The 24,220-nt window shown below is 41.1% G+C and overlaps 1 protein-coding gene across 2 annotated transcripts in view; it reads right to left on the bottom strand.

Moving 5' to 3' along the window:
• Window positions 1–17,389: 17,389 nt before the first annotated feature.
• The window catches only part of LOC121281164 (kelch-like protein 20), a 40,796-nt gene continuing 33,965 nt past the window's right edge, over window positions 17,390–24,220 (bottom strand). For both annotated transcript variants that reach the window (XM_041193898.1, XM_041193897.1), the window contains 2 exons: window positions 22,752–22,858; window positions 17,390–19,156 (listed from right to left, as the gene is read on the bottom strand). In XM_041193898.1, coding sequence (XP_041049832.1) covers window positions 19,072–19,156; window positions 22,752–22,858 — 192 coding nt within the window. In that variant the 3' untranslated portion in view covers window positions 17,390–19,071. The remainder of the gene's footprint in view (window positions 19,157–22,751; window positions 22,859–24,220) is intronic.

Below are 24,220 nucleotides of genomic sequence, written 5' to 3'. Positions count from 1 at the left end.
GGGTAGAAAGCAGGACAGGCAAGGTATCTCTGGGACATACAACATGTTCCATGGCCATTAAGTCCTAGAGTGGGAGTTGAACCTGGGGCCTTCTGGCCCAGAGGTAGGCGCGCTACTGCTGCACAACAAGACCCCCTCTCAATCCCTTCAACACCCTTGCCTACTTGGAAAGCTTTCAATCTCAGTCTTGACAATTTCAATTAACCCTCATCATGCACAGCACTTGGAAGGACGGAGTTCCAGATTTCTAGTGCCCTTTGCCTGTATGAAATGCTTCTCATTTTCATTCCAAACTGGCATGGCTCTAGATTTTGAGACTAGGCACTCTTGTTCTGGATTTTTCCCCACCACAGGAAATAGTTTCTCTGTCTCCTCCTTTTGGAACATTTTCATAAATAAATTAACATACCTCAATTAGATCATGTTAGCTGAGCGAAGCTAATTGTGCTTAGCAGAGGACAGGACAGCTCATGGCTGGTCTTACAGCAACAACTTGCATTTACGTAGCACCTTAAACAGTGAAACATCCCAAGGTGCCTTACAGAAGCGATTATCAAACAGACAGAGGTATGTAAGGACATATTAAGACAGGTGGCATAAAGTAGATTCTGAAGAGCATCTTTAAAGGTAGAGACAGGAGTAAAAGCAGAGGTTTTAGGAGGACATTCCAGACCTTACGATCTCAGTAGCTGAACACACAGCCTTGAATTTCCTGGTAACTAAAGCCTGCATTCTCCTCAGATCATCACCCAAGCATTTTTTTTTTTATATATACACAATTCCCAGGAAGCTCTGCTCTGAGGGCAGTTTTATTCTCTTCCATATGTGACCACACCACCAGAGATGAGTAAATGATACGTAAAGCAACCACTAAAACAGCCACCAAATCTTTTTCTCTCCCTATTTGTTTAGTTACATTCCACACAAGACAATTATTTGACCAGCTAAGACATCCAAGGTCCTCAGCTTCAGAAATCTCCAAATTATTATGATTTTCAAAAGTGTGATGAATATCAACATTTCCCCAAGGGTGAATATTCCTGATCTACATTGTATCTTCATCTCGGTTTGAACCGCATGTCTCAAAAAAATTTACAACATTTGGTCTTGATAGCTACAGATTTGGGCAAACATATAAAATAGCCAAGGCTCCAAATACTCTTGATGTGTTTTCATCATAAAAACATAGAAAGTAGGAACAGGAGTAGCTAGCTTGGCCCTTTGAACCTGCTTTGTCATTCAATACAATCGTGGCTGATCCTCTACCTCAACACCATACTCCTGCACTCTCCCCATATCCCTTGCTACCTTTGGAGTCCAGAAGTCTATCTATTTCCTTCTTAAATAAGTGACTTAGCCAGTCCCTAAGAGCAACTGAAATGAAAGGAACAGTTTGCAGGTGGGGTGATTCTGTCTGTAATAGCCAATTTGCAAAGTTAATTGGAACTGATGAGAATGATTAATAGACACTGTTCTTGTTTAAGAGATAGCCAATTACTACAAGGGAGAGCTGATTGGGTTAACACTGTGTACCAGATGGACCATTCTGTATTAACTTATTTTGAGAAATCAGTTGGAAATAATGAGGGGCTCTTAAACTCTCCAGGTGAGGTGAATCAGAGATTATAGATGACTGTTGAAGTTTTAGACTGTCTGTACTTTGCCTGTGAATGTGTGTTGATAAAACTCAAAGGCTATGCTGATTGAGATTCTTTTTTGATAAAAGAGAATTGCTAAATTGAGATTGGGTGATGTTGAGGTTATGGCACGTCCAAGGGCAAGAAGCTGCAGAACCCCTTCTAACCGGGCTGTGTATGAGACAATTACCCCTCGGACCACCAAGGGAGTCTTCTCAGCCTGTGTTCTGGGTGTAGAGGATTCTGAGGAGGGATCTTTAGACAATACTGAGGATTCTGCTTATAGTTGGTAGGTGATTGTGTTTGCTGGGTTATAACCTGTTTGAATTTGTAATGTAATTTGAGTTACTTTTTGAGGGAGGAGTTTATATTCCCATTATTATGGGGACTATAAACAGATATACAAACATTACTGCTTTGTGCTCTGAAGTATGAGTATGTTTTTAACTTTTGTTATTCATTATGCTGTACAACAAGCACAAGATGGTTAACAAGATGGAAGTGTTTCTCTCCATGTGCCCACCCAAGACTTAGCCCCTTCTTTTCCTTTCCTGTCTCTTTTTAAGAGCTACTGGCTGTAAATTACATGGTATTAAAGTAAAAGTTGGTGAATCATGATCATTATGTTGTAAGATCACTATAAGGAGCCTCCAAGTGGGTTGTTTGTACATGGAAAGGGGGATCTGTTTGAGCTATGTGTTTTTGAGGAATCCTGAGAACCATTGTAGTGATTTTATCTTCCCATTTAAATATGGGTCCTGGTTACAGTAGTGTTGCTGTCAAAGTGCCTTGTTTAAAAGTATGTCTGTACTGTCTAATATCTAACCATGTGGTGGCCTGACCTGGGGGAAAAAACATCTTGTGATCAGAATAGAGCACTTGTGTCTTTTATATGCCGAAGGTGGACCAAACACTTGAGGTGAAAACTTGATGCAAATGGTTACTTTTATTTTAGTTGGAATAAAAGCAGAAGATGCTGAACATACTCAGCAGCATCTGTGGAGAGGGAAACAGAGTTAATGCTTAAAGTCCATGACTCTTTGTGGACATAAAAATTTAACTTTCAGTTGAAGCTCTCCACAGATAGTTAGCTCATCGCAGTATATTCCAGGATATTGTTCTGCTTCAGGTTGATTTTAGTCCGATCTAGTTTGTGTGATGTCAAATATGCGACATGTCCCTGTATCAGTAAATTGTCTGCTTGACTAGAACAGTTTAAAATTTCAAACTACTACTGCACCCCAAACTTCGGGGTGAAAGTTAGCTTGAACAGCTTCTTGTTTAGAGTGGGTGGGAACAAGGTAATTTGGAAGAACACCTGTACCAAACATACCCGAAGAATTTCTCTACATGGGGTGGGAGGGTTAAAAGATTTAACATTTTAACTCCTTTTTTAAGCTGCAAATATCATATGCAGTAAACTGGGAACACCTGTCCATTCTGTCTTTTTGAAACCTCATTGCGCACGTTACTTTTGCTCTCTACCACAAACTCTTGGTGCTTTCAAAGCCTCCAGGACACTTATGTTCTTTAATCAATCTGCTGGCATGTAGGCTATTGGTTGAAGACTGATCTGATAAAGGGACACCAGCCTTGGGGTGTTACATGCAAAATGCTTCCTTGGCCTCTGCTTAGACAATCTAAAATAACCCAGCGGATCTCACAGATCAATACCGTACCACATTTGGGAAGGTTACACCTTAACAGTTGGGTTCTGATCTACTTCTAGTGAAGGTGTACAGTTTGCACTCACCATACAAGCTGGTAACGTCTTCCATAGCTTTACCACCATCCTGGGAAACGAGCTATTCAACATCTAATCTAACCTCACCCTTAGGTAGGTTATACACAACTATCTCCCCCCACCAACAGCCACCACCACCACCACCGCCCCCTCCCCCCCACCCACCCACTATCTCTCTCTCTTCACCCCCCCCCCGCCCAAACCTATCTTTTGCCCCCCTCAAGGGAGTGTAGCACAATCTGCTTCTTGGAGGTTTCATCACCATGACTTACCCCCATGTTCTTGTCACTAAGTCGACCAAAATCTTCATCCTTGTGATGCTTTCATGCACAATTGGAAAGCAAAATACTCATTACTCAACTAACTGGTCAAACAGCCTTCCCCCACACTTGCAATTTTTTTATAACTGTCAAAGGAAATGACAAAAATCTTTAAAGTCCTTTATGATTTTTCTCAAGTGTTGCACAGAGTTTCAATTGATCTTCAATTCCTGGAGTCTCCAGGCCAAGGCAACCTTTCTCCCTCTGGGAGATGTGTAATAGTAACATTGGAACTGAGTATTGGTGCCAGATCAATGCTAATATTTTGGTATCTAAATTGTGGAAAATGTTCAGTCTCTTTAAACTTTCTACTTCAGTTTAAAAAAAGGAAATATTGATAGAATAAAGTGAAAATGAAGCTTGCTGCAGATCCTGCACTTCCTCTGAATAAAAGGTGGTGTTATGGGTATCTACATGGGTCCTGGTCATTCCTGCCTTTTTATGGGATATGTGGAACATTGATTATTCCGGTCCTATTCAGGCCCCCTCCCTCATTTTTTTCCCTTTATATTGATGATACTACCTGCTCTTTCCATGAATTGGAAAATTTCATATTTCCACCCTTCCCTTGTCTTCACCTAGTCCATTTGACTCTTCCCTTCCTCTACTTCCCTGTCTCCATTTTGGGAGGTGGGTTATCTACTTGTGTTCACCACAAGCCTACGGAGCTTCAGTTGAAGATAAATTGGAGAAGTTGGGACTTCTTTCCTTGGAGAAGAAAAAAGCTGAAAGGAGATTTGATAGAGGTATTCAAAATGCTGAGGAGTCTAGACAAGAGTAGATGGGGAGAGAGGGTTCCTGTTCATGAAGGGATTGAGAACAGGGCCCAAAAGTAATTTAAAAAAAAAAAGCAAAAGCAACATGAGGTAAAATTTTCATGCAGTGATTGGCTAAGGTCTGGAATGCACTGCCTGACAGTGTGGTGGGTGCAGGTTCACTCGAAGCATCCAAAAGGAAGTGAGACTGTCCTCAAAAGGAGGAACATGAAGGGAGAAGGCAGAAGGGTGAGCAATTCTCTTAGTGACATTTGGAGAGCTGGGACAGATGTGATATGCTGAATGGCAGCCTTCTGCACTGTAACAATTCTGTGATTCTGCCTCGATGACACTTCCTCATGCCCTGCTTCCTGTAAAGACTCCATTCTGGTCTCCTAGTTTCTCCACCTTCATCATATCTGTTCCAATGATACAATCTTCCTTTTTGGTGCTTTTGCTGTGTCTTCCTTTATCCTCAGCTGAGGATTCTCACCTGGCATGGTGGTCAGGGCCCTCCAACATGTCCAATCTGTGTGTGCTCCTCTATCACCACCAACCCCACCCCCTACCTTTCTCCTCAGGAACACAATAGGATTCCCCTCAGGATGACCAACTGTCCCAGATTTTCTGGGATTGTCCCATAATTTAGCTTTCTGTCCACTATCGTATTACATATTGTAATGTCCTGGATCTCTTCGGTCTGCATCTTTGTGGATACATAGACACGAGACCCTAACACACTCAGCCATGAGAGAGAACTGGCTCCTCAGGGTTGTTTGTCTTTGGCAGGTGGATGGTTTGGATTGGGGGCTGTCCAAATAGGTCCAGGGAGTAAGGCCACATATCAGACTCTGGGCTGGTTGCACAGCTCACACATGAGTCCAGGCCCAATCTCTCCCCACTGTTTGTCTCCACAGATGCTGTCTGACCTGAGTTTTCCCAGCTTCTGTATTTTGCTCTTGTATTAATGATTACACTTGCTCTGATATGAAAAGATTTTCTTCACCCTGTCTTGTGCCTGTGCTTCCAGAATGTTTCTGAAGTTTTTTGGTTCTGAAGTTTTCAATGCTTGCTTTGTGGTGGTTTGAATAATTCCATTGCCTCTGTATTGAGCTGCTGGGTGTCCTGCAACTCCCTTAATACTGCTGGGTTTCAGAGGCTGCTCATCTTCTTAATTTGCTGTTGGTCCAGCAGTGATTCTGGGGAGGAGGAGGAGAAGGAAAGGGGGCAGTGCGAGGACAAACTTGATCCATTTCAGAAACGGATGTTAAGGGAACATCGAGAAGCATTGGCCAAAGCTGAAGCCCAAGTCAACAAGATAAATGTGATCAAAGAGCGAGACAGGAGGTAAAGCCTAATGTCAATCTAATATTTCTGTCCACTTATTTTCCCATTTTAAAAATTCTTTATAATTGAAACTGTGAATGTAAATGCCAGTGTAATCATACCCTCCAGCCAATGGGGGTGCTGCAGGGCCACTACTGGATGGAAAGGTAAATAATGGTGACCAATTTCTATAATAAATGTGAACGTAACAAAATGGGGATTAAATTATGTCTTTCTCCAAGTCGTTTGAAGGCGACACCTGGTCTCAGTGTGCAATATCTTGGGAGATCATATTAAATTTAATGTGCATATTCTTAATGAATGTAGAACATGCACATCAAACTTATGTAGTATTACCATTCTTCCATGCCTCTAGGTGATGTTTTGATAGGATTTTCCAATTCTAAAGGTACCTGTAGCTGTAAATGTCTCCCAATAAATTAAGTTTCAGAGGCTCCTGCAACATCACGGAGGGAACATTACAACGCTCTGGGCAAACTCATTTTTAAATAAAGAAAATGCTCAGCCTGAGGGACAAGATCACTTCAGTGGCTCTGCGTTTTATAAGATTTTATGCACAAGACTCACTTCCTAGAAGGAAAAAACAGTTCAGACCAGTACTCATTTTTCTCAAGTTCATCCTGTTTTTTTTCCCTTCTGGGCTTTACTCACTTAACTAGTTCACTTTGAAGGGTGTGACTATTAAATCAATGCTGCCTGAACTCGAAGGGACCTGACCTTTCCTCTTTTATATTCTCCTGTTTGACTGCTTTCTTTAATTTTCTACTTTCAGATAAGTACTGTGTACATTTGCATTACCTGAGCCAAGCACCGAATTATTTAGCTTTACATTCAGGAAGGAAGTAGAACATAGAGCACCTGAAAGTGGTAAATATTTGAAATTGAAATAGAAATAGTTGACTAGGCTATGGGGAAGAGCAGGGGACTAACTAAATTGCTCTGCTAGAAAGCTGGCAAAGGCATAACCGGCTGAATGACTTCCTTCTGTGTTGCTGCATCATTCTGATTCTAACCTACTGAATGTGTCTACATGTAAAACATCAGTCAATTCCTCTTTGCTACTCCTTGAAGTTTAAGAAAGTTTGGATTTGAAAGTGCCCTTTTCCACCTGTGTCCATGTCTAAAGGGACCTGGGTGTCCTTGTTTCAGTTACTAAAGTCTAGCATGCAGGTCCAGCAAGCAATATGGAAGGTAAATGGTACATTGGCCTTCATTGCAAGAGGATTTGAGTTCAGAAGTAAAGGTTTCTTGCAATTGTTTAGAGCTTTTTTGAGACCACACCTGGAGTATTGTGCACAGTTTTGGTCTCCTTGTCTAAGGAAGGGATATACTTGCCATAAGAGGGAGTGCAACGGAGTTTCACCAGACTAATCCCTGGGATGGTGAGCTTATTCTGAGAGCTTGAGGAAACAGGGCCTGGAGTTTCAAAGAATGAGAGTTGATCTCTTTGAAACTTACAAAATTCTTACATCGCGTAGGAGGTTAGATGTAGCTAGGATGTTTCCCCTGGCTGCTGTGTAGAAAAATGGGGTAAAATCTCAGAATAAGGGGCAGGCCATTTAAGACTGAGATGAGGAGGAACTACTTCTGAGGGTGGCAAATCTTTGGAAGTCTCTACCCAGAGTTCTGTGGAAGCTCAATCATTGAGCATGTTCAAGACAGAAAACAATAGATTTTTGGAGGCTAATGACATCAAGGGATATGAAGTGCAGGAAAGTGAGGTAGATGATCGGCCATGATCTCATTGAATGGCAGCAGGCTCGATGGGCTGAGTGGCCTACTCCTATCAACTGCTTCCAAGACCCAAGTTTCCTCCGACCTCTCCTTTCTACAGGTGGGGGACAAGAAATTGGGTTGGGCCAAAGGTTTAATCCATTAATGGGATGTAGCATGTCAAGTCATGAGCTTCTAAACTCTTAATGGATGCTGACCAAAAGGCTAACCGGGTTGTCAGCAATGAAGCCTTGTCTGTCTTGGGACCATTAGCTATTGTGAAAGCAATTACTTCATTTTAACCTGGCAGGAGACGGATTAAATGCAGTTGTGATCAGCTTCGTGATCTGCTGCCCAAGTTTGAAGGGCGAAGGAACGATATGGCATCAGTCTTAGAGATGACCGTGAAATACCTGGAGCTCGTTCAAACTCTCATCCCACCTCCGGAGCGACCCAGAGTGAGTAGAGGACCCAGAATTTTCTTCTGATTTTGTTGATATTCAGTAATTTTACTCCCAAAAGTCTTGGTCCACAATCTTATTTCCACCCTTCCCCCAAGGTCCCAAAAGTGAAAGAGCTAACTCAGCACAGTTTGGGAATAGAACCAGGGATTTTCTTCATTTTAAGATTTCCAAACAAAAACACTTGAACTGAGATTTGTCATTAATAACTAGTGCTAAACTATAATTAGGAACTAATTGTGAATTTTTAAAATATGTTCATGGGATGTGTGCATCGCTGGCTGGGCCAACATTTATTGCCCATCCCTAATTGCCCTTGAGAAGGCAGTGGCCTTCTTGAACTGCTGCAGCCCATGTAGTGTAGGTACACCCACAGTGCTGTTAGGAAGGGAGTTCCAGGATTTTGACCCATCGACAGTGAAGGAATGGCAATATATTTACAAGTCAAGATGGTGAGTGGCTTGGAGGGGAACTTGCAGGTGGTGATGGTCCCATGTATCCATGTATCTGCTGCCCTTCACCTTTAGGTGGTAGCGGTCGTGGGTTTGTCACAATGCCACATGCACTGTTCTACTGCAGCCATGTGCTGAGTAACAATGTATCAGTCTCAGTCCACCAGCCATATGGAGAGTGATAAGAAATCTATTTGAAGAAGCTCCAGCATTTTGAGTTTAAAGTGTGTTTATTTCTAATTTATGGGAACCAGAGAACATGACATAACAAGTTTGGAGATGACATCTAACACAAAATTGCTGTCTTTATACATTCTGAAATTGCTTTTTATTCAGGCTTTATCAGTACCTGAAGGACTATACAGAAAATGGCAGAAACCCACCTCAAAGACACGAACAGAAAATACATGTTCCGCACAGGAGAGAGAGAGAACAAGAGTGAGAAGAAAAATGTACACGTAAGAGTTTACATAATTGTTGAACAGTGGCATTCAGCTTTCACTGGGGGGACACTATTTATCCTGCACACTGGAACATTGGCTAATCTAGTTTGGGGATATAACTGTGTAGGCAGGCATCCTGTAAGTTACAATCATAACAATACTGATTGTGCTATGGAAAATTGAGAAGTTGCAATACTCGTCTTCAGAAGAGGAATGCTTTTGTAATGGAGGAACAGCAGGAAGGAAGAAAGTGAAAGGCCAAACAAACCTGAAGTTCCAACCTGGGGAGGGTTGGGAGGTGGGTTGGTGGGGATGGGCAATATAAAGATCTGAATTCTGGTCTCAGCTGATCATTTCTCAATGCTTTGCCTCCAGAGCTTTCTCTTGATGTGTTATGTGAACAATATTTCCATATTTAAGAAAAAAAAATCATTCCTTTTTCATTCAACAGCAAAAAGGAACCAATGAAAACTCACTGCACAAGTCAAACGACAAAGGGGAGAAAGCAAGTCTTAGCTGGAAGTGCAGGCATCTCCCAGCACTCTGCCCAACTGAGCATTCCTTCCATCTCAGGTTAGCTCTTGTTGGTTAATAAGTGGTTCATTCTTTCCCACAAAGGGCTGAATATTGAGAATCTGCAGTCATTACTACTTCCCCTAGCACTAAACCAAATTGAACCTAGGGTCAGGTTAGAAAAGAACTCTAGTTCTTTAAACCAAGGCACCAATCCTGGAGATTGTGAGCAGCTCTGTATTTGGGATAGGAAGTATATCTCTACCACCATTGTCCTCCCCCACCCCCCACCCTGATTTATTTTCATATTACTGGGTTATCAATTCAAAGGCCCAGACTAATGCTCTGGAGAGAAGAGTTCAAATCCCACCTACAGCAGCTGGGAGAATTTGCATTCAATTATTTAGTGAATATGAAATAAAATGCTAGCCTCAATGAAACTATCAGCTTGTCAGTCCTTCAGGGAAGTAAATCTCCAAGCATTAACGAGACTTCAGATCCACAAATACCCGTTCAAATACCCTCTGAAATAACATAGCAAGCCCTTCAGTTGTATCAAACTGCTTGCATGTGGACCACCAGTGGTTCAAGGTGGTGGGTCGTCACCATCTTGAGGGCAATTAGGAGTGGACAATGAATGCTGACCTTGCGTTTTTGGGATGAGAGCATTAATGGCATAAAAATGGTGTATATGCATGAAAAATTCTGAGTGAAAAGATTCCTTTTCCATAACCTTAAGGATTCTACTTTTCACTCCGAGCTGAATAAAAGGGTTAAGCATCTGATTTAATCTATGGCAATTACATTGTGAAATGGTTGGAAACCAATTAGTTTAATTGCTGTAATAGTAACCTCTGCTAGTTGTAGCTCCAGTGTGATATTTTTAACATGATTGCATAGAACATGCTTGTCACTTTTACTGTACAATATAAAAAGTAGGCTTAAGTAATTTCTATTGTAGAGAAGGAAACAATAATACCTGTCACTGGCTCTTCTGAACACGTGCCACATCCAACTGGCTCTCTATCTACCAAGTGGTTTACTACACTCCTCAGTGCAGATCAACACCAACAAAATCTTCAGACCACAAGTTCTAAAACCTGTGCTCAAGTTCAACAAAATGGGTTTGTGTCTCAATCGCCACATTGGGGGGTGGAGGAATTTTTTTTCTTAAGTATTTGAAGTTTCAGGGTTTAATTCCTGTTGTGTGCTCAGTTCTCCTCCAGGGGGAAGTGTGACTCAACCAGATAATCTGAGCTTCAACATCCAAGACCAATGGAATGACATGCAGAGTAAGGTTGCTTTATGCTGTATAATTTCTCAGACCAATTTCTCTTGCTTTTAATTGTCAATTTTGTTTCTGAAGCATTTTAATCCACCCTGTTTATAGGGAGGCGTCTGCCTTCTGTCTCAGCAAGGTGGTGTGACTGGGATTAACTTGACATTACTTGTCTCCCGCTGCTCTTTCACATGCATTGCCCTAGTGAATAACTTGTCAGCTGAGCAGTTTAACCATATGGACAAGGAAATCCCCAATCTGAGTTGATCTTGGCTAGAGTGGCTTCATTTGGGGGGGAATTGGTCAGAATTTGGCCAGATTGAGGATTAACATGACATGTGGTTATGAGTGGTGGATTGGATTCTATGCTTTTACAGTTGGGGCCTGCTGATACTGAACTGAGTGAGTTTGGAATGTGTGTACAGTGTAAGTGCATTCTACTGCTATTAATACATTAAGAGAAATTATAGGAAAACTATCCAACCAACCCAAAAGATGTAGCACAAATCTGTTCCCTGCTCCACTTTGACCTGTGGTGGGTGGTGATAATTCAGGCACATGCCTGAATTCTGCACTCTACTGAATAGCTGAAGTTGTTCATTTCATTGGGAGCTCTTTGATTACAGGGCACATTGGCATTCTGCAAACAGGCCATATTTTACCCCCTGTTGACTGCATGGATAGATAGTATGTGGTGGGGAGCTGCAAATGCATTCAAACCATCTTGTGTGAAGAGTTGGCAAACACCCAAAATATTTCCACTTTTTAAACAGCAATCACTTGCTGCCACATGCAACAATTGCATGTTTAAAGTCCCACTGTAATCGTGGAAGGGCGTAATGACTTGGTGTACTGAACAGGTTTGAACAAAAAAACAGTTAACTTTTTTTATTATCACATGCCCCTCATAGATAGTAGAAGAGGCTATACCTTCAGCTATTATATTTCCTCCCCTTAGTTTGTTTTAACAGTTTCTATTTAGAGAACATTTGAATATCCAACATATACAACATGGGTGTTAAAGATGAAGTCTGAGGTGCTTTCCTTATTTGGTTAGAGTGACATAGCTCTACCACTTGAGGTTCTTCCACAGGATCAACATGATCAGGGAATGCAGCACCAGATATACCATTAGAAAGTGGCAGTTCAGGGTTTGGCAACTCTACAGAGACATTGGGCATGTCTATTCTAAGTTGATCTGTCACCTCTGATTTATGTCAGACCATTAATCACAAGTGGAATAGCTGGTTGTTGGAATGTCTCTATTGTGAAGATAGTCCATCTGGGAGGACAGGACGCCACTTGCTGCCTTCCAAAGCTGAATAATCCAACTTTTCTCCTGTCTTTCCTTGTAAGTCTGACATCTTAACACTAGCGCTCAGCCTTATGGCTCTTCAGACAGATCTTCATGCAGTGGTGTACTGGTAATGTCACTGGATGAGTAATCAGAAGGCTAAAGCTCTGGGGACATAAGTTCAAATTCCACCACAGCAGCTGATGGAATTTAAATTCCATTAATAAAATCAAATTAAAATCTAGTCTAAAGTGACTGTAAAACCATTGTCCTAAAGACCCAAATGGTGCACTAATTTCCTTTGGGGAAGGAAATCTGCCATCCTTGCCTGGCCTACATTGCTGTAGGTCTGGAGTTCAATGTGGCTGACTTTTTTTAAACTGCTCTCTAGCCACTCGGTTATATCGAACTGCTACAAAGTCTAAAAGGAATGAAACCAAATGCCATTGGCATTGACCTAGGCACCAGAAATGGTAAAGGTACACAAGTCATGACAACCCTGCAAAGTCCTCATGAACATCAGGCTAGTGCCAAAATTGGGAGAGCTGTCCCATAGACTTGAGCAATAGCCTAACAGTTATACCCGGAATTGTACCTTGCTGACACTGTCCCAGACACAGTCATCATCCCTGGGTATGTCCTGTCCACTAGCAGGACAGACCCACCAGAGGTGGTGGCACTGTGGTATACAGTAAGGAGGAAGTTACCCTGGGAATCATCAACATTGACTTTGAACCCCCTCATGGTATCAAGTCATACATGGGCATGGAAACCTCTTGGTTACCACCTAATGTCCCCCCCCCAGCTGATGAATCATTACTTCCTCCAAGTGGTGTTCAATAGTAATGAGGGTGGCAAGAGCACAATGTACTTGGTAGGACCACTGCTGGCTGAGTTCTAAAGGACACAGCTACTAGACTGGGTCTGCAACAGGTGGGAAGAAAAAACCGACTTGATCTCATCCTCCACAATCCACTTATCACAGATGTATCTGTCCATCACAGTATTGGTTGGAGTGACCACCACACATGGAGACTAAATCCTGTCTTCACATTGAGCATACCCTCCATTGTGTTGTGTGGCACTACCATTGTACTAAATGGGATAGATTTTGAACAGATCTAGCAACTCCAGACTGGGTATCCATGAGGTGCTGTGGGCCATCAGCAACAGCAGAATTGTATACAACTACAATCTGCAACCTCATGGCCTGGCATTTTACCCCCACACTCCTACCAAGTTGAACCAGGGTTGACCCCCAATGAAGAGTGTTGGGGTATGCCAGGAGCAGCACCAGGCTTGCCCAAGAATAGGTGTCAACTTGGTGAAGCAATAGCACAGGATTACTTGTATGCCATAGATGGAGCTGAGCAACCCCACAACCAATGGATCAGATTTAAGCTGTCACATTTAGTTGTGAATGATGGGCAATTAAACTACTTGTTGGAGGAGGCTCCACAAATATCCTGATCCTCAATGATGGGGAGAGCCCTGAACATCAGTGCAAAAGAAGAGTTTGAAGCATTTGTAACCATCTTCAACAGAAGTGCTGAGTGGATGAGCCATCTTGGCATCCTCCTGATGTCTCCAGCATCTCACATTTTACTCCATCATGGAGTGAATCAAATTGGCTATCAAGAAATAGCAAAAGTTGACTGGCTACTGCAAAGGCTATGGGCCCTGAAAATATTTTGGCAATAGTACTGAAGACTTGTGCTGCTGAACTTGCCATGCCCTTAGCCAAGCTGTTCCATGCAGCTATAACACTGGCATCTACTTGGCAATGTGGAAAATTTCCCAGGTATGTCCTGTATACAAAGGACAAATCCAACCCCAGCCAATTACCACCCCATCAATATACTCAAGTGGCAATTACTCAGCAATAAAATATTCACTGCTCAATGGAATCCAATGGGAGCCACCCAGCTCCTGACCTCATTGCAGCCTTGGTCCAAACATGGAGAAAAGTAGTGATAATGACTGCCCTTGACATCAAGGCTGCATTTGACAGAGTTTGGCAATAAGGAGCCCTAGCTGCTTCAATGACCCTCCCTCCATAAGGTCAGAAGTGGAGATGTTCAGAATTCGCAATTCCTCATGTTGGACAATGGACTGCTTCACTAAGGCTGGGGCTAATAAGCGGCAAGTAACATTCATGCCACACAACTGCTGGGCAATGACCATCTACAATGAAAGAGAATCTAACCATTGTGCCTTGACATTCAATGGCATTACCATCATTGAATCCCTCATTATCAACACCTGGGGGGGTTACCTTAACTAGAAACTGAAATGGACCAGCCATATAAATACTGTGGCTACAGGAACAGGTTAGAGGCTAGGAATCCTGCAGTGAATAACTCCCCTCCTGACTCCCCAAAACTTGTCCACCATCTACAAGGCATAAGTCAGGAGTTAATGAAATATTCTCCACTTGCCTGGATGAGTGCAGCTCCAACAACACTCGAGAAGCTTGACGCTATCCAGGACAAAGCAGCCTGCTTGATTGGCACCCCATCCACAAACATTCACTCCTTCCACCACCAGTGCACACTGGTGGCAGTGTACCATCTACAAGATGCACTGCAGCAACTCACCAAGGCTCGTTTGAAAACACCTTCCAAACCCATGACCTCTACCACCTAGAAAGATGAGGACAGCAGGCACATGGGAGCACCACCACTTGCAAGTTCCACTCCCAAGTCATGCACCATCATGACTTGGAAATATATTTGGCGTTATTTCACATTCCCTGGGTCAAAATCCCAGAACTCCCTCTCCACAGCAGTGTGGGTATATCTACACCACATGGACTGTAGTAGTTCAAGAAGGCAACTCATCACCTTTTTGAGAGCTATCAAGGATGGGCAATAAATGCTGGCCTAGCCAGCAATGCCCACATCCCATGAATAAATGTTAAATTATGGGTGCTTTCCTTGCACTGTACTTTGTCCACAATTTAATCTATCATTGTCCTATCCTCCTGTACACTTGACTGTTATTTTGTAATTTAACCTGTGACTTCAATTCACCCAGACAGGTATGCAAGTTGTCAACATCTCCAAAAATCAATTTGCATCAAATTTCTGAATCCAGCTCATAAATTGGGAACCTGCTATTGTTTCTCCCTTGGCTAATGTCTTATCAACTCTGAAGATGAGACTTGACCTAAACTTCCCAAAGATTTTAACTTCCACTAACGTGAAATTTTATTTAAAAACCAAAAATGCTTGAAATGGTCAGGCAACAACCGAATATTTTCAGTCAACTTTTCATCGGAATAGGAACTTTATCACCCATCCCTTTTTGAAGTCTAGGGCCATTGTGGGCATTGCAGTCTATGCAGCTATCCATCATCCCTTCCTCAAAAGACAAAGACTAGTCAGGTAGCACGTTCCCTTACTGAACCAATACTAATTTCGGTTTGCAAGATGGCTGCACAAATAACTTGTGCATTTTGTTTTTAGAAAAAATGCAACTCCAACCTCTTGCTTTAAATTTATCCCATAGTTATAAATGAGATATGGCTGTCTTTTGTATCAAAAATGACTAATAACTGATACTTCCAACAGATCTCTTCTAGTGAATAGTCCCAGTTCTTGTCTGTCTTCATAACCAAAATCCCTCATTACCGCCAAATTGGATTCCTCCATGGCCTTGAATAACCCTTTACTGCTTTGAACTGAACTATATCTTAAATGGCAAATGAATAGGCTTAGCATTATGTATGTCCTAGTTCAAAAAAACCTAAATATCTTTTTTAAAGCTGGCTTTGCTTTGGCCATCTCTCCTCTGCATTAAACTTCTAAATTCAACCTGCTTGTCCTCCTGTTTTATGCAGTTTTTATATTGTACCCCCTTATATTCAAATCTTGATCTCTCATGAGGCTCCCAACACCACTAAATATAATCTAGTTCATCAATCAGTATTGTCCTTTTGCCAACTTACTACCCATGTTGCTACCTTTACCTCCCCCCACCCCCCCAACCTCTCTAATTTTGCTATAGGTAACATTAATCATGGCCAATTTATGGTGCAATTGTTGCCAGTATGGGCTGCCAGAATCAATTTCAAAATACAAGTTGCATACTTGTAACGTGTTTTTGTCTATACCTTTTGTACATTAGCCTTAAACTCTCCACTAATACTTGGTAAATTGGTGTCTCTGAATGTATGGCTAACTAAGCATTGGCTATTTCCCCATATCGGGGCCCTTCCCACCATCATACTGCTTTTTGCATTCTGGTTATCAGGTGAGAATCATACTATTTTGTACCATTACAGACTATGATGATTCCACCACTTACACAGCTGACACAAGCTTGGAAATTTCAGGATCAGCTATGGATCCAGATAGTTCAATGAACAAAAATCAGATTTCGGCTTCAAAAGTGAAACCAGAACTGAAAAAATCATTCCAAACACTGGATTTAAATGTGTTAATGACAACCAACAGCTCACTGGAAAACTGGCCAGAAGTGGCATCGTCAGTGTCAACAAATGCTGAAGAAGAAATAGCTATGGTAGACTTGATCTTAAGTTTATAACTAATTTAAACCTTGACCATTTTGTTGCCTGCTTGTAATTTTGGGGGCATGTGAGGTGGTGCTGATATCAATATTTGTGCTGGCACTTGAGCACCACTCTAATGCTGGGGAGTTCTCCCTGTGGTCTGGCCAACATTTAACTAACACCACTTAAAACTTTTTTTTGTGTGGGACATTCCACAGCCATACTGTTTGACAAGTTAGCTGTTGCATATGCTTACTAGTGACTACTTCAAGTAGTTTGAGTGAATTGATTTGCTATGTCCAGGGCACCTGAAGGATGCTATAAAAATCCCACATTAGTCTTTTCTTTTGTTTTTTGCATGTGCTGCACTGTGGGGTAGACCTGAAAGCCATGCCAAAGTTTGGGGAAGAAATTACTTTACAGTGTGGGTGTTTCATAATTTAGTCAGATGCTCAATTTAAAACATCCTGATTTGCTATATTTTCTTCCATTCCTGAAAGAGGGATTGGAGGTATTAGAGTGGAGCAGCGTGGGTTCAGATAATGTCATTGTCTGAACAGGTACTAATTCTTTTAAGCAAAATTTAATCTGTGGCTTTATTTGTTCTGCAGAGGTCAGTTTAAATGTTTGCTTGCAGGGAACTTTGTGATGGCTTTGCATAAGTGTTGCTATTAATCAGATTTGCAACACTGAACTATCAAACTAGTTACTTCCCCTGAATTTCTCAGTGAAAGGGTGTTGAAGTTATTTACTTGTTGCCATATGGCTCTAGATAACATCAAGAACACTGTAGTTCGATCAATGCTTGCAGGAAAAGAAATAAACATGTTTTAATGCAGTGTGCCTTGGCTCCAACAATTAAATACAAAACTGTAAATGGTGAGTTTGGAGAAAATAATTTAAAACAAAACCAGTATCTTCAGAAATAAGCATTTTGAACTGAACTTTATTTAAATACTGTACAAAGTGAATATAATCTATTAAAAATCTTGAATAGCAAGAACATATTTTTACAATTACATTTAATCGGGCAAGTTTGAGGGTTGGTACAGTCTAATTTTAAGAACCCACTAATGCAACAACAGCATGTGCATTGAGAAGTGAACTTGATGCAGGATTCTTCTTGGAAGGTGAAGAACTAAGATTTATTCCTAATAGAAGTTTCTAACAGTTTACCTTCCATCTAGCCCCCTTCAAAGTAGAATTGCTGGAAATAAAGTACACAAACGGGCTGGCCACTTGGAGGTGGTGTGGAGAAATTTCCAGTTAATTTTTTTGTTACAAATTCACTAAGTCAACTAGCTATCTTCAACCAGGTTACCCAAAGAAAGCAGCAATTCATATTTTGAACTAAAACACTTCAATGGTATCTTAGTGCTATCCTGTAGTGCTTGGCTCCACAGCAATGAAAAGAACTTGTAATTATTTTTGACTTCTGACTCTCTTCAGTTATCTTAAAGCATGTTGATGGCATCTAGCAGGTTAAGTATTTGCAGTGTAACTTGACTAAAAATGCACCCTTAACTCATTCTGTAGCTCATCCGACATTGTAATGGAGGCTAAACTTAACGTGTATTTAAACCTGTGACAGATTATGTAGATGCAAAATGACAAGTGACTGCTCTTAGCGTCTATACAATCCTTCAAACAAATAATTTTGAAAGCAATTTACACAAGTTTTGGTCAACTTTGTACAAAGAAAACATTTGACCTGCCCTTAAATTTTCCCCCCACAAGTGGGATTTTAATTGCTACATCAAATAAATGCAGATTATATCTCATAAGGGAAGAAACTGTTTTAAATTGGAACTTTGCAGAGCATTTTAAAACTTACTCCTTCACACTTAATACAAAGTCTAGCAATCTTAAAAGACAAGTTTCATAGATCCACCAAGCCATTTAACTTGTGACAAACTTGCTAAGCATCTTCCGTTTGCACCCCATCGCTCCAATTCTACTTGAGGCAGGATCCACGCACAATATTCAAGCTGGTTTTGGCTATTTAATAAAAATCCACACCATGCTCCCTGCTATGGCTTTGACCCAAGTCAAATGTCTATACTCATACTCTTGTAATAGGGTAGTCAACTTAAATTACAATCTGAGAATGTAGGAATGAGACCATTCAGCTTCAGTTAACAGACTATTTTCCGTGTTTATCTGTTTACCCTGAACTTATAGGGGAGGCTATGTTTCATACACTTGCAACTTGAAGTGAAAGAAATTAAATAGTATTGGCACAGATTTAACATTGCTACACAGGTGCCAGAATAAATTTACTTTTTTAAAAAAACTTCCTCATCTGGATCTATTTAATCAGCACTATTTATAAGGCAGCAAGGTTTTATTTTGATAAGATGGCTCCAATATGTTCCTATTAGCTCATAATTTATCATCCCAACTTAGTTGCATTTCTTGCAAAATTTCTGTAAATGGTTTTTTAATGCACAAAGGTTGCTAGATATATAATGCACTTATTATAGAAGGTGCTCTTCTGCATTCTGCTTCAAATGCTATTTGGTATGATTAAAAAAAGCTGGCAATTCAATGTCATTGTAAATGGGTTAACCACACAGGACAACACACTGCATCACTGAAATTCACCAAATGTGAGACTCGCATTGTGTCATCTTCACCACACCAACCCCACCTCCAAGGCGTCTGTAATTCATACTTCCAAAGAGCCTGAGGGAATAAATCAGTAAGATTAAAACGCTGTTATTTGTGTAATATTTTGCAAGTTCAACATAATCAAACCCTACTGGTAATCTGGTTTCTTTGCTTTTCTATTGCACTTTAAGCAACATGGTATTGGCAGGGACAAGAATTAAACATTTAATCAAATATCAAAATAACTGGAATGGAAATTGGTAACTGTAATTCAGTAAAAATTTCAAATTAACAGGCAAACAAGTGTGGTGATTTCTGGATTCTAGTTTATAAGGCTCAGTATGCGGGTGGTTTTAACTGCATTGCATTCATGTGATTTCATATCCCAAGAGTAGATTTGTGATAAGTTGCACTTCTAATGAAGCAATGTATGTCTCTTGTTTTAACAAGCTCAAATGTTTTTTTTAAGCTGAATTTAACTTTTAACTGAGTTGTCTATCAATTTGCTATCTTGGTTTCCCACCTGTCAGTCAGCAAGTCTAATATGAACATGCTAGAGATTTAGCAAAGAAAGAAAATCATCTCTGGTGCACAGGTTACAGGAATAAACCACAGCTCATTCTTAGTCAAGCGTACTAGGCACTAATGAGAAGCATCTTTTTCCTGACTGGACTCCATACCCACGTAAGCTTGTTATGGACAAAGAAATAGACAAGTTGCCAAAAAAAAAGTTTTGAATTGAGGGAGAGTGGATTTTAGTAAAATAAGGCAGAATCTGGCCAAGGTAGACTAGGAACAGCTACTTGTGGGGATATCTGAAGAGCAGTTGTGGGGTGTTCGAAAAGGAAATGGGGAGGTACGGGCTCTAGGGTGATCGGAAGGAGTATCAAGCCCAGAGAACCATGGATGACCAGAGATATTCAGGTTACGATGAGAAGGAAAAGAAGCTTTTAGCAGGTACAGGGGAGCAAATCAGCAGAGGCATTAGTGGAGTACAGGCAATGCAAGATGGAGTCTAAAGCAATTAGGAGAGGAAAGAGGGGATATGAGAGCTCTGGCTGGTAAAAGTAGGGAACATCCCAAGATATTCTAAGTATATCAATGGGAAGAGGATAACCAGGGAAAGCGTAGGGACCAGTGTTGAACGAATACTTCACATCCATCTTCACCCAAGAGAATGAGGATGAAGGTATTGAACTCGGTGGTGGGAGGGAAGAGAAAGAGACTGAGGTTCTTGAACAAATTGATATAGGGAGTGACAAGGTGTTTGCAGGCTTAAAAGTGGACAAATCTCCAGGTCCTGATGTATCCCAGACCGAGGGAGGAGATTGCAGGGGCTCTGACCCAAATTTTTAATTCCTCTCTGGAGAGGACTGGAGAACAGCTGATATGTGGTTCTATTTAAGAAGGATTATAGAGATAAGCCAGGGAACTATAGGTAGAGAGTCTCACGTCAGAGGTAGGGAAACTGTTGGAGAAAATTCTGAAGGAGAGAATTTATCTCCACTTGGAGAGGCAAGGTTTGATCAAGGATAGTCAGCATAGCTTTGTCAGAGGGAGGTCATGCCTAACAAATTTGACTGAATTTTTTTGAGGTGACCAGCTGTGTAGATGAGGGTAATGCAGTTGATGCAGTTTATACAGGTTTTAGCAAAGCCTTTGACAAGGTCCCACATGGGAAACTTATAAAGATGGCAATGCACATAGGATACAGGGTAATTTGATGAGATGGATTCAAAATTGGCTTAGTTGTAGGAGACAAAGGGTGATGACAGAAGGATGCTTTAATGGCTGGAAGCTAATGTCCAGTGGCGTACCACAGGGATCTGTGCTGGATCCCCTATTTGTCATTTATAAAAACAACAGATGATTGGGGGGGAGGGGAGGGAGGAGGATAAGTTAGTTTGTGGATGACACAAAGATTGGCCAGGTGGTTGTGAAGTTGAGTGTCTTGGGCTACAGGAAGATATAGATGGGATGGCCAAATAGACTGATAAGTGGCAGATGGAATTTAACCCTGAAAAGTGAGGTGATACACTTTGGAAGGAGTAATTTGACAAGGAAGTATTCAATGAATGGCATGACACTAGGAAGTTCTGAGGAACAAAGGGACCTTGGTATGTGTGTCCATAGATCTCTGAAGGCAGAAGGGCATGTTAGTGGGGTGGTGAAAAAGGCATTGGGACACTTGCCTTTATCAATTGAGGCACAGATTACAAAAGTAGGGAGTTGGAATTGTATAGAACCTTGGTGAGGCCACAGGTGGAGTACTGTGTGCTGTTCTGGTCGCCACATTACAGGAAGGATGTGATTGCACTGTAGGGGGTGCACAGGAGATTCACCAGGATGTTGCCTGGGATGAAACATTTATGAAGAGAGGTTGGATAGACTTGAGTTGTTTTCATTGGAGCAGAGAAGTCTGAGGGGCAATCCCTCGATCTTGTACACCTCGAAAGACATGGACAGGGTGGATAGGGAGCAGCTGTTCCACTTAGTTGAAGGGTCAGTCACGAGGGGACATAAGTTCAAGGTGAGGAGCAGGAGGTTAAGAGGGGGATGTGAGGAAAAACCTTTTTTACCCAGAGGGTGGTGACAGTCTGGAATGCACTGCCTGGGAGGGTGTTGGAGGTGGGTTGCCTCACATCCTTTAAAAGTACCAGGATGAGCACTTGGCCCATAGCCTTGAATGTTATGACGTGCCAAGTGCTGGTAAATGGGATTAGGTAGGTCAGGATTTCTCGTGTTGGTGCAGACTCGATGGGCCTCTTCTGCACTGATTTTCTGTAGTTCCCATGTGATGAATAATTGTAAATTCTTACTCTGCTATAAAGTTTTTCAATATTGCGCAAACCCAACAAACTCACCAATGCTAGCTAAAGTCACCCTTATAAATTGTATGGGTGTTAAAGACAGATTTAGTTTCTGCATGCAGCTATCTTGTATAGACTGTCCAAATTTTACTCGATGTTTTCACCCCAACCAAAGAAAGTCTCTATTAGATTATAGCACCGTAGTGCATCTGCATCTATTTACCACATCAGAATATATTTACAATAGGTGCATCTGCCAGACCTTTAGCGTTTGAAATGCTAATAATGCATTGGTGTGGAAAAACTTCAATATGGGATTCTACCCTTAAAGTAAAATGCCATCAGTGCATCTTCTCTAATAGACTGGCCTCCATCAATGTTTAATCTAGTGAAACCTTAAGTTTTCTGAGGAATAAAATGGCTTACAGTTTATTTCACTTGATGGCATTCACTGCTGGGCTAAAGGTCTATAGGGTCAAATCCAACTTAACAGCCAAGATTGCAGGACTGAAGGTGCCATCCTTTGAACAGGTTGTTAAAGAACACCAATCAAACTTGAGTCAAATGAACCGAAAGATTCTGTCAATGCATAGTGTAGAGCCTGAAACTCAATTTGAAACTTTTAGGACTCTCAACCTGTTGGAACCATAGGCCAGGTGCACTTAAAATTTGAGAATTTCTGGAAAAGCATTCTTACCACACTTGGTACCCATTGCTGAAGGTCAAGATTTGTACAGTTTCTCCTGTTCCACTCTGCAATTTTATCTCATGAAATTCCAGCTTAGTTATCAGTTACTTTGTTATAAACTTAAATTCAAGTTTAACTTATGAGCTGGAAGCATTTTGAGATGTGAAAGTACCTCCAAGTATTTGCATCAGGATCAAACACCTCAACAGTTTTTAAGTAAGTTGTACCATCAAAACCTCCAACTGCCATCAAAAGTCCATTTACAACAGCTAGACCAACCTGGGTGATGTGAAAGAAAAACAAAGTTAGTGTTTACATTTGGTTAAAAAGCAAGTGCTAATATATGTAACGTGCTAGTTCAATACAAAGTATCGGATCATGCTACAAAGACACAAGGTTGTTGCTTCATATGTTGCCAACCTGCTCATGGGCCAGTGCGTGGCATCTATTACTTCCCCAAAGAGAATTTAAGTTGGCAATTAACACCTCACCCAACATTGTGGACCACCCAACTGCTTTGCTGCAACGTGACATATTGTAGGGAGAAATATGCAGTATTAAGTGAGGTCAATGGTCACTATTGTGAAAAACTGGGAGAGTCCAAAGGATTAGCATTGCTACATACATCATTAGCGATGCTGAAACCTTAATGTCAGATTATTCTACTGTGGCAGTCTGGGGAGGAGGAGCCCTGATGTAAATTGCCTGCCAAATGATTTGTTCCTCGATATACTTGTATTATTCAGCCAGTTACAGTACATACTCATTCAAACAGTGGCAGCAGTGTGTACCATATACAAAATGCACTGCAGAAACTCACCAAGGCTCCTTAGGCAGCTCTTTCCAAACCCATGACCTCTACCATCTAGAGGGACAAGGGCAGCAGACACATGGGAACACTGTCATAAGTGTGTAATGTTTTTCTGGTTTATAGGGTGGAGGGGGTTGTGTTTTTGAGATTTAATTACATTTTGTAGCCAAGTAGGCTACAAGTTGAAGTTATCAAAAGTAAGATGTAGAAGTGTCTTTAATATGCTAATGAGTAAACATAGCTGGGGTGAAAGGAATTTGCAATTTTAGATGGAGGGATTTGGATTTGTGATTTTAGGTTGCTAGACAAGCTACGGAATGTTTATTTTTCTCAAGGGTTACTGACAATATTCAGTGGCAACATGAAGATTTATATTATGAGAAAGGTAAAGTTCCAAAGACATATGGGAACAATGGATCTTACAAATTAAAAAGGGAGAAGTGTGTGTCAGGAGAAGGCATTGTAAGACCTAACAGAAGTGTGAAGCCTCCAGCATCTGTGCATAAGCCTGTCTCCAGAAACCAAAGCTGGAGAGAGCCAGTTTGAATTCTACTGTCCAGGGTATTGTGGTAATTTTCTGGATTTGTTTAAAATCTAAAAGCTATTTTTTTGACCATTGCCTTAAAGGGGGTGTAACTGGGAGCCAGGTTAATTAGGGATTATAGTAGTAATTTGTAGTTCTGTGTATGCTTGAATCTTTTGTTAATAAATATCAATTGAATTTTTAATCTCTTGGCAGACTTATTTCTGAATTCAAAGTATGCATCACGAAATAAATATGAATTGCAAAACTGTGATAGCGTGATTAAGTTTCCCTTGTGGATTTGATC

Source organism: Carcharodon carcharias, chromosome 8 (assembly GCF_017639515.1).
Source record: "Carcharodon carcharias isolate sCarCar2 chromosome 8, sCarCar2.pri, whole genome shotgun sequence".
Taxonomy (NCBI): domain Eukaryota; kingdom Metazoa; phylum Chordata; class Chondrichthyes; order Lamniformes; family Lamnidae; genus Carcharodon; species Carcharodon carcharias.
Note: the sequence above shows the minus strand (reverse complement) of the source record. Positions and strands in the feature narration are given on the sequence as shown.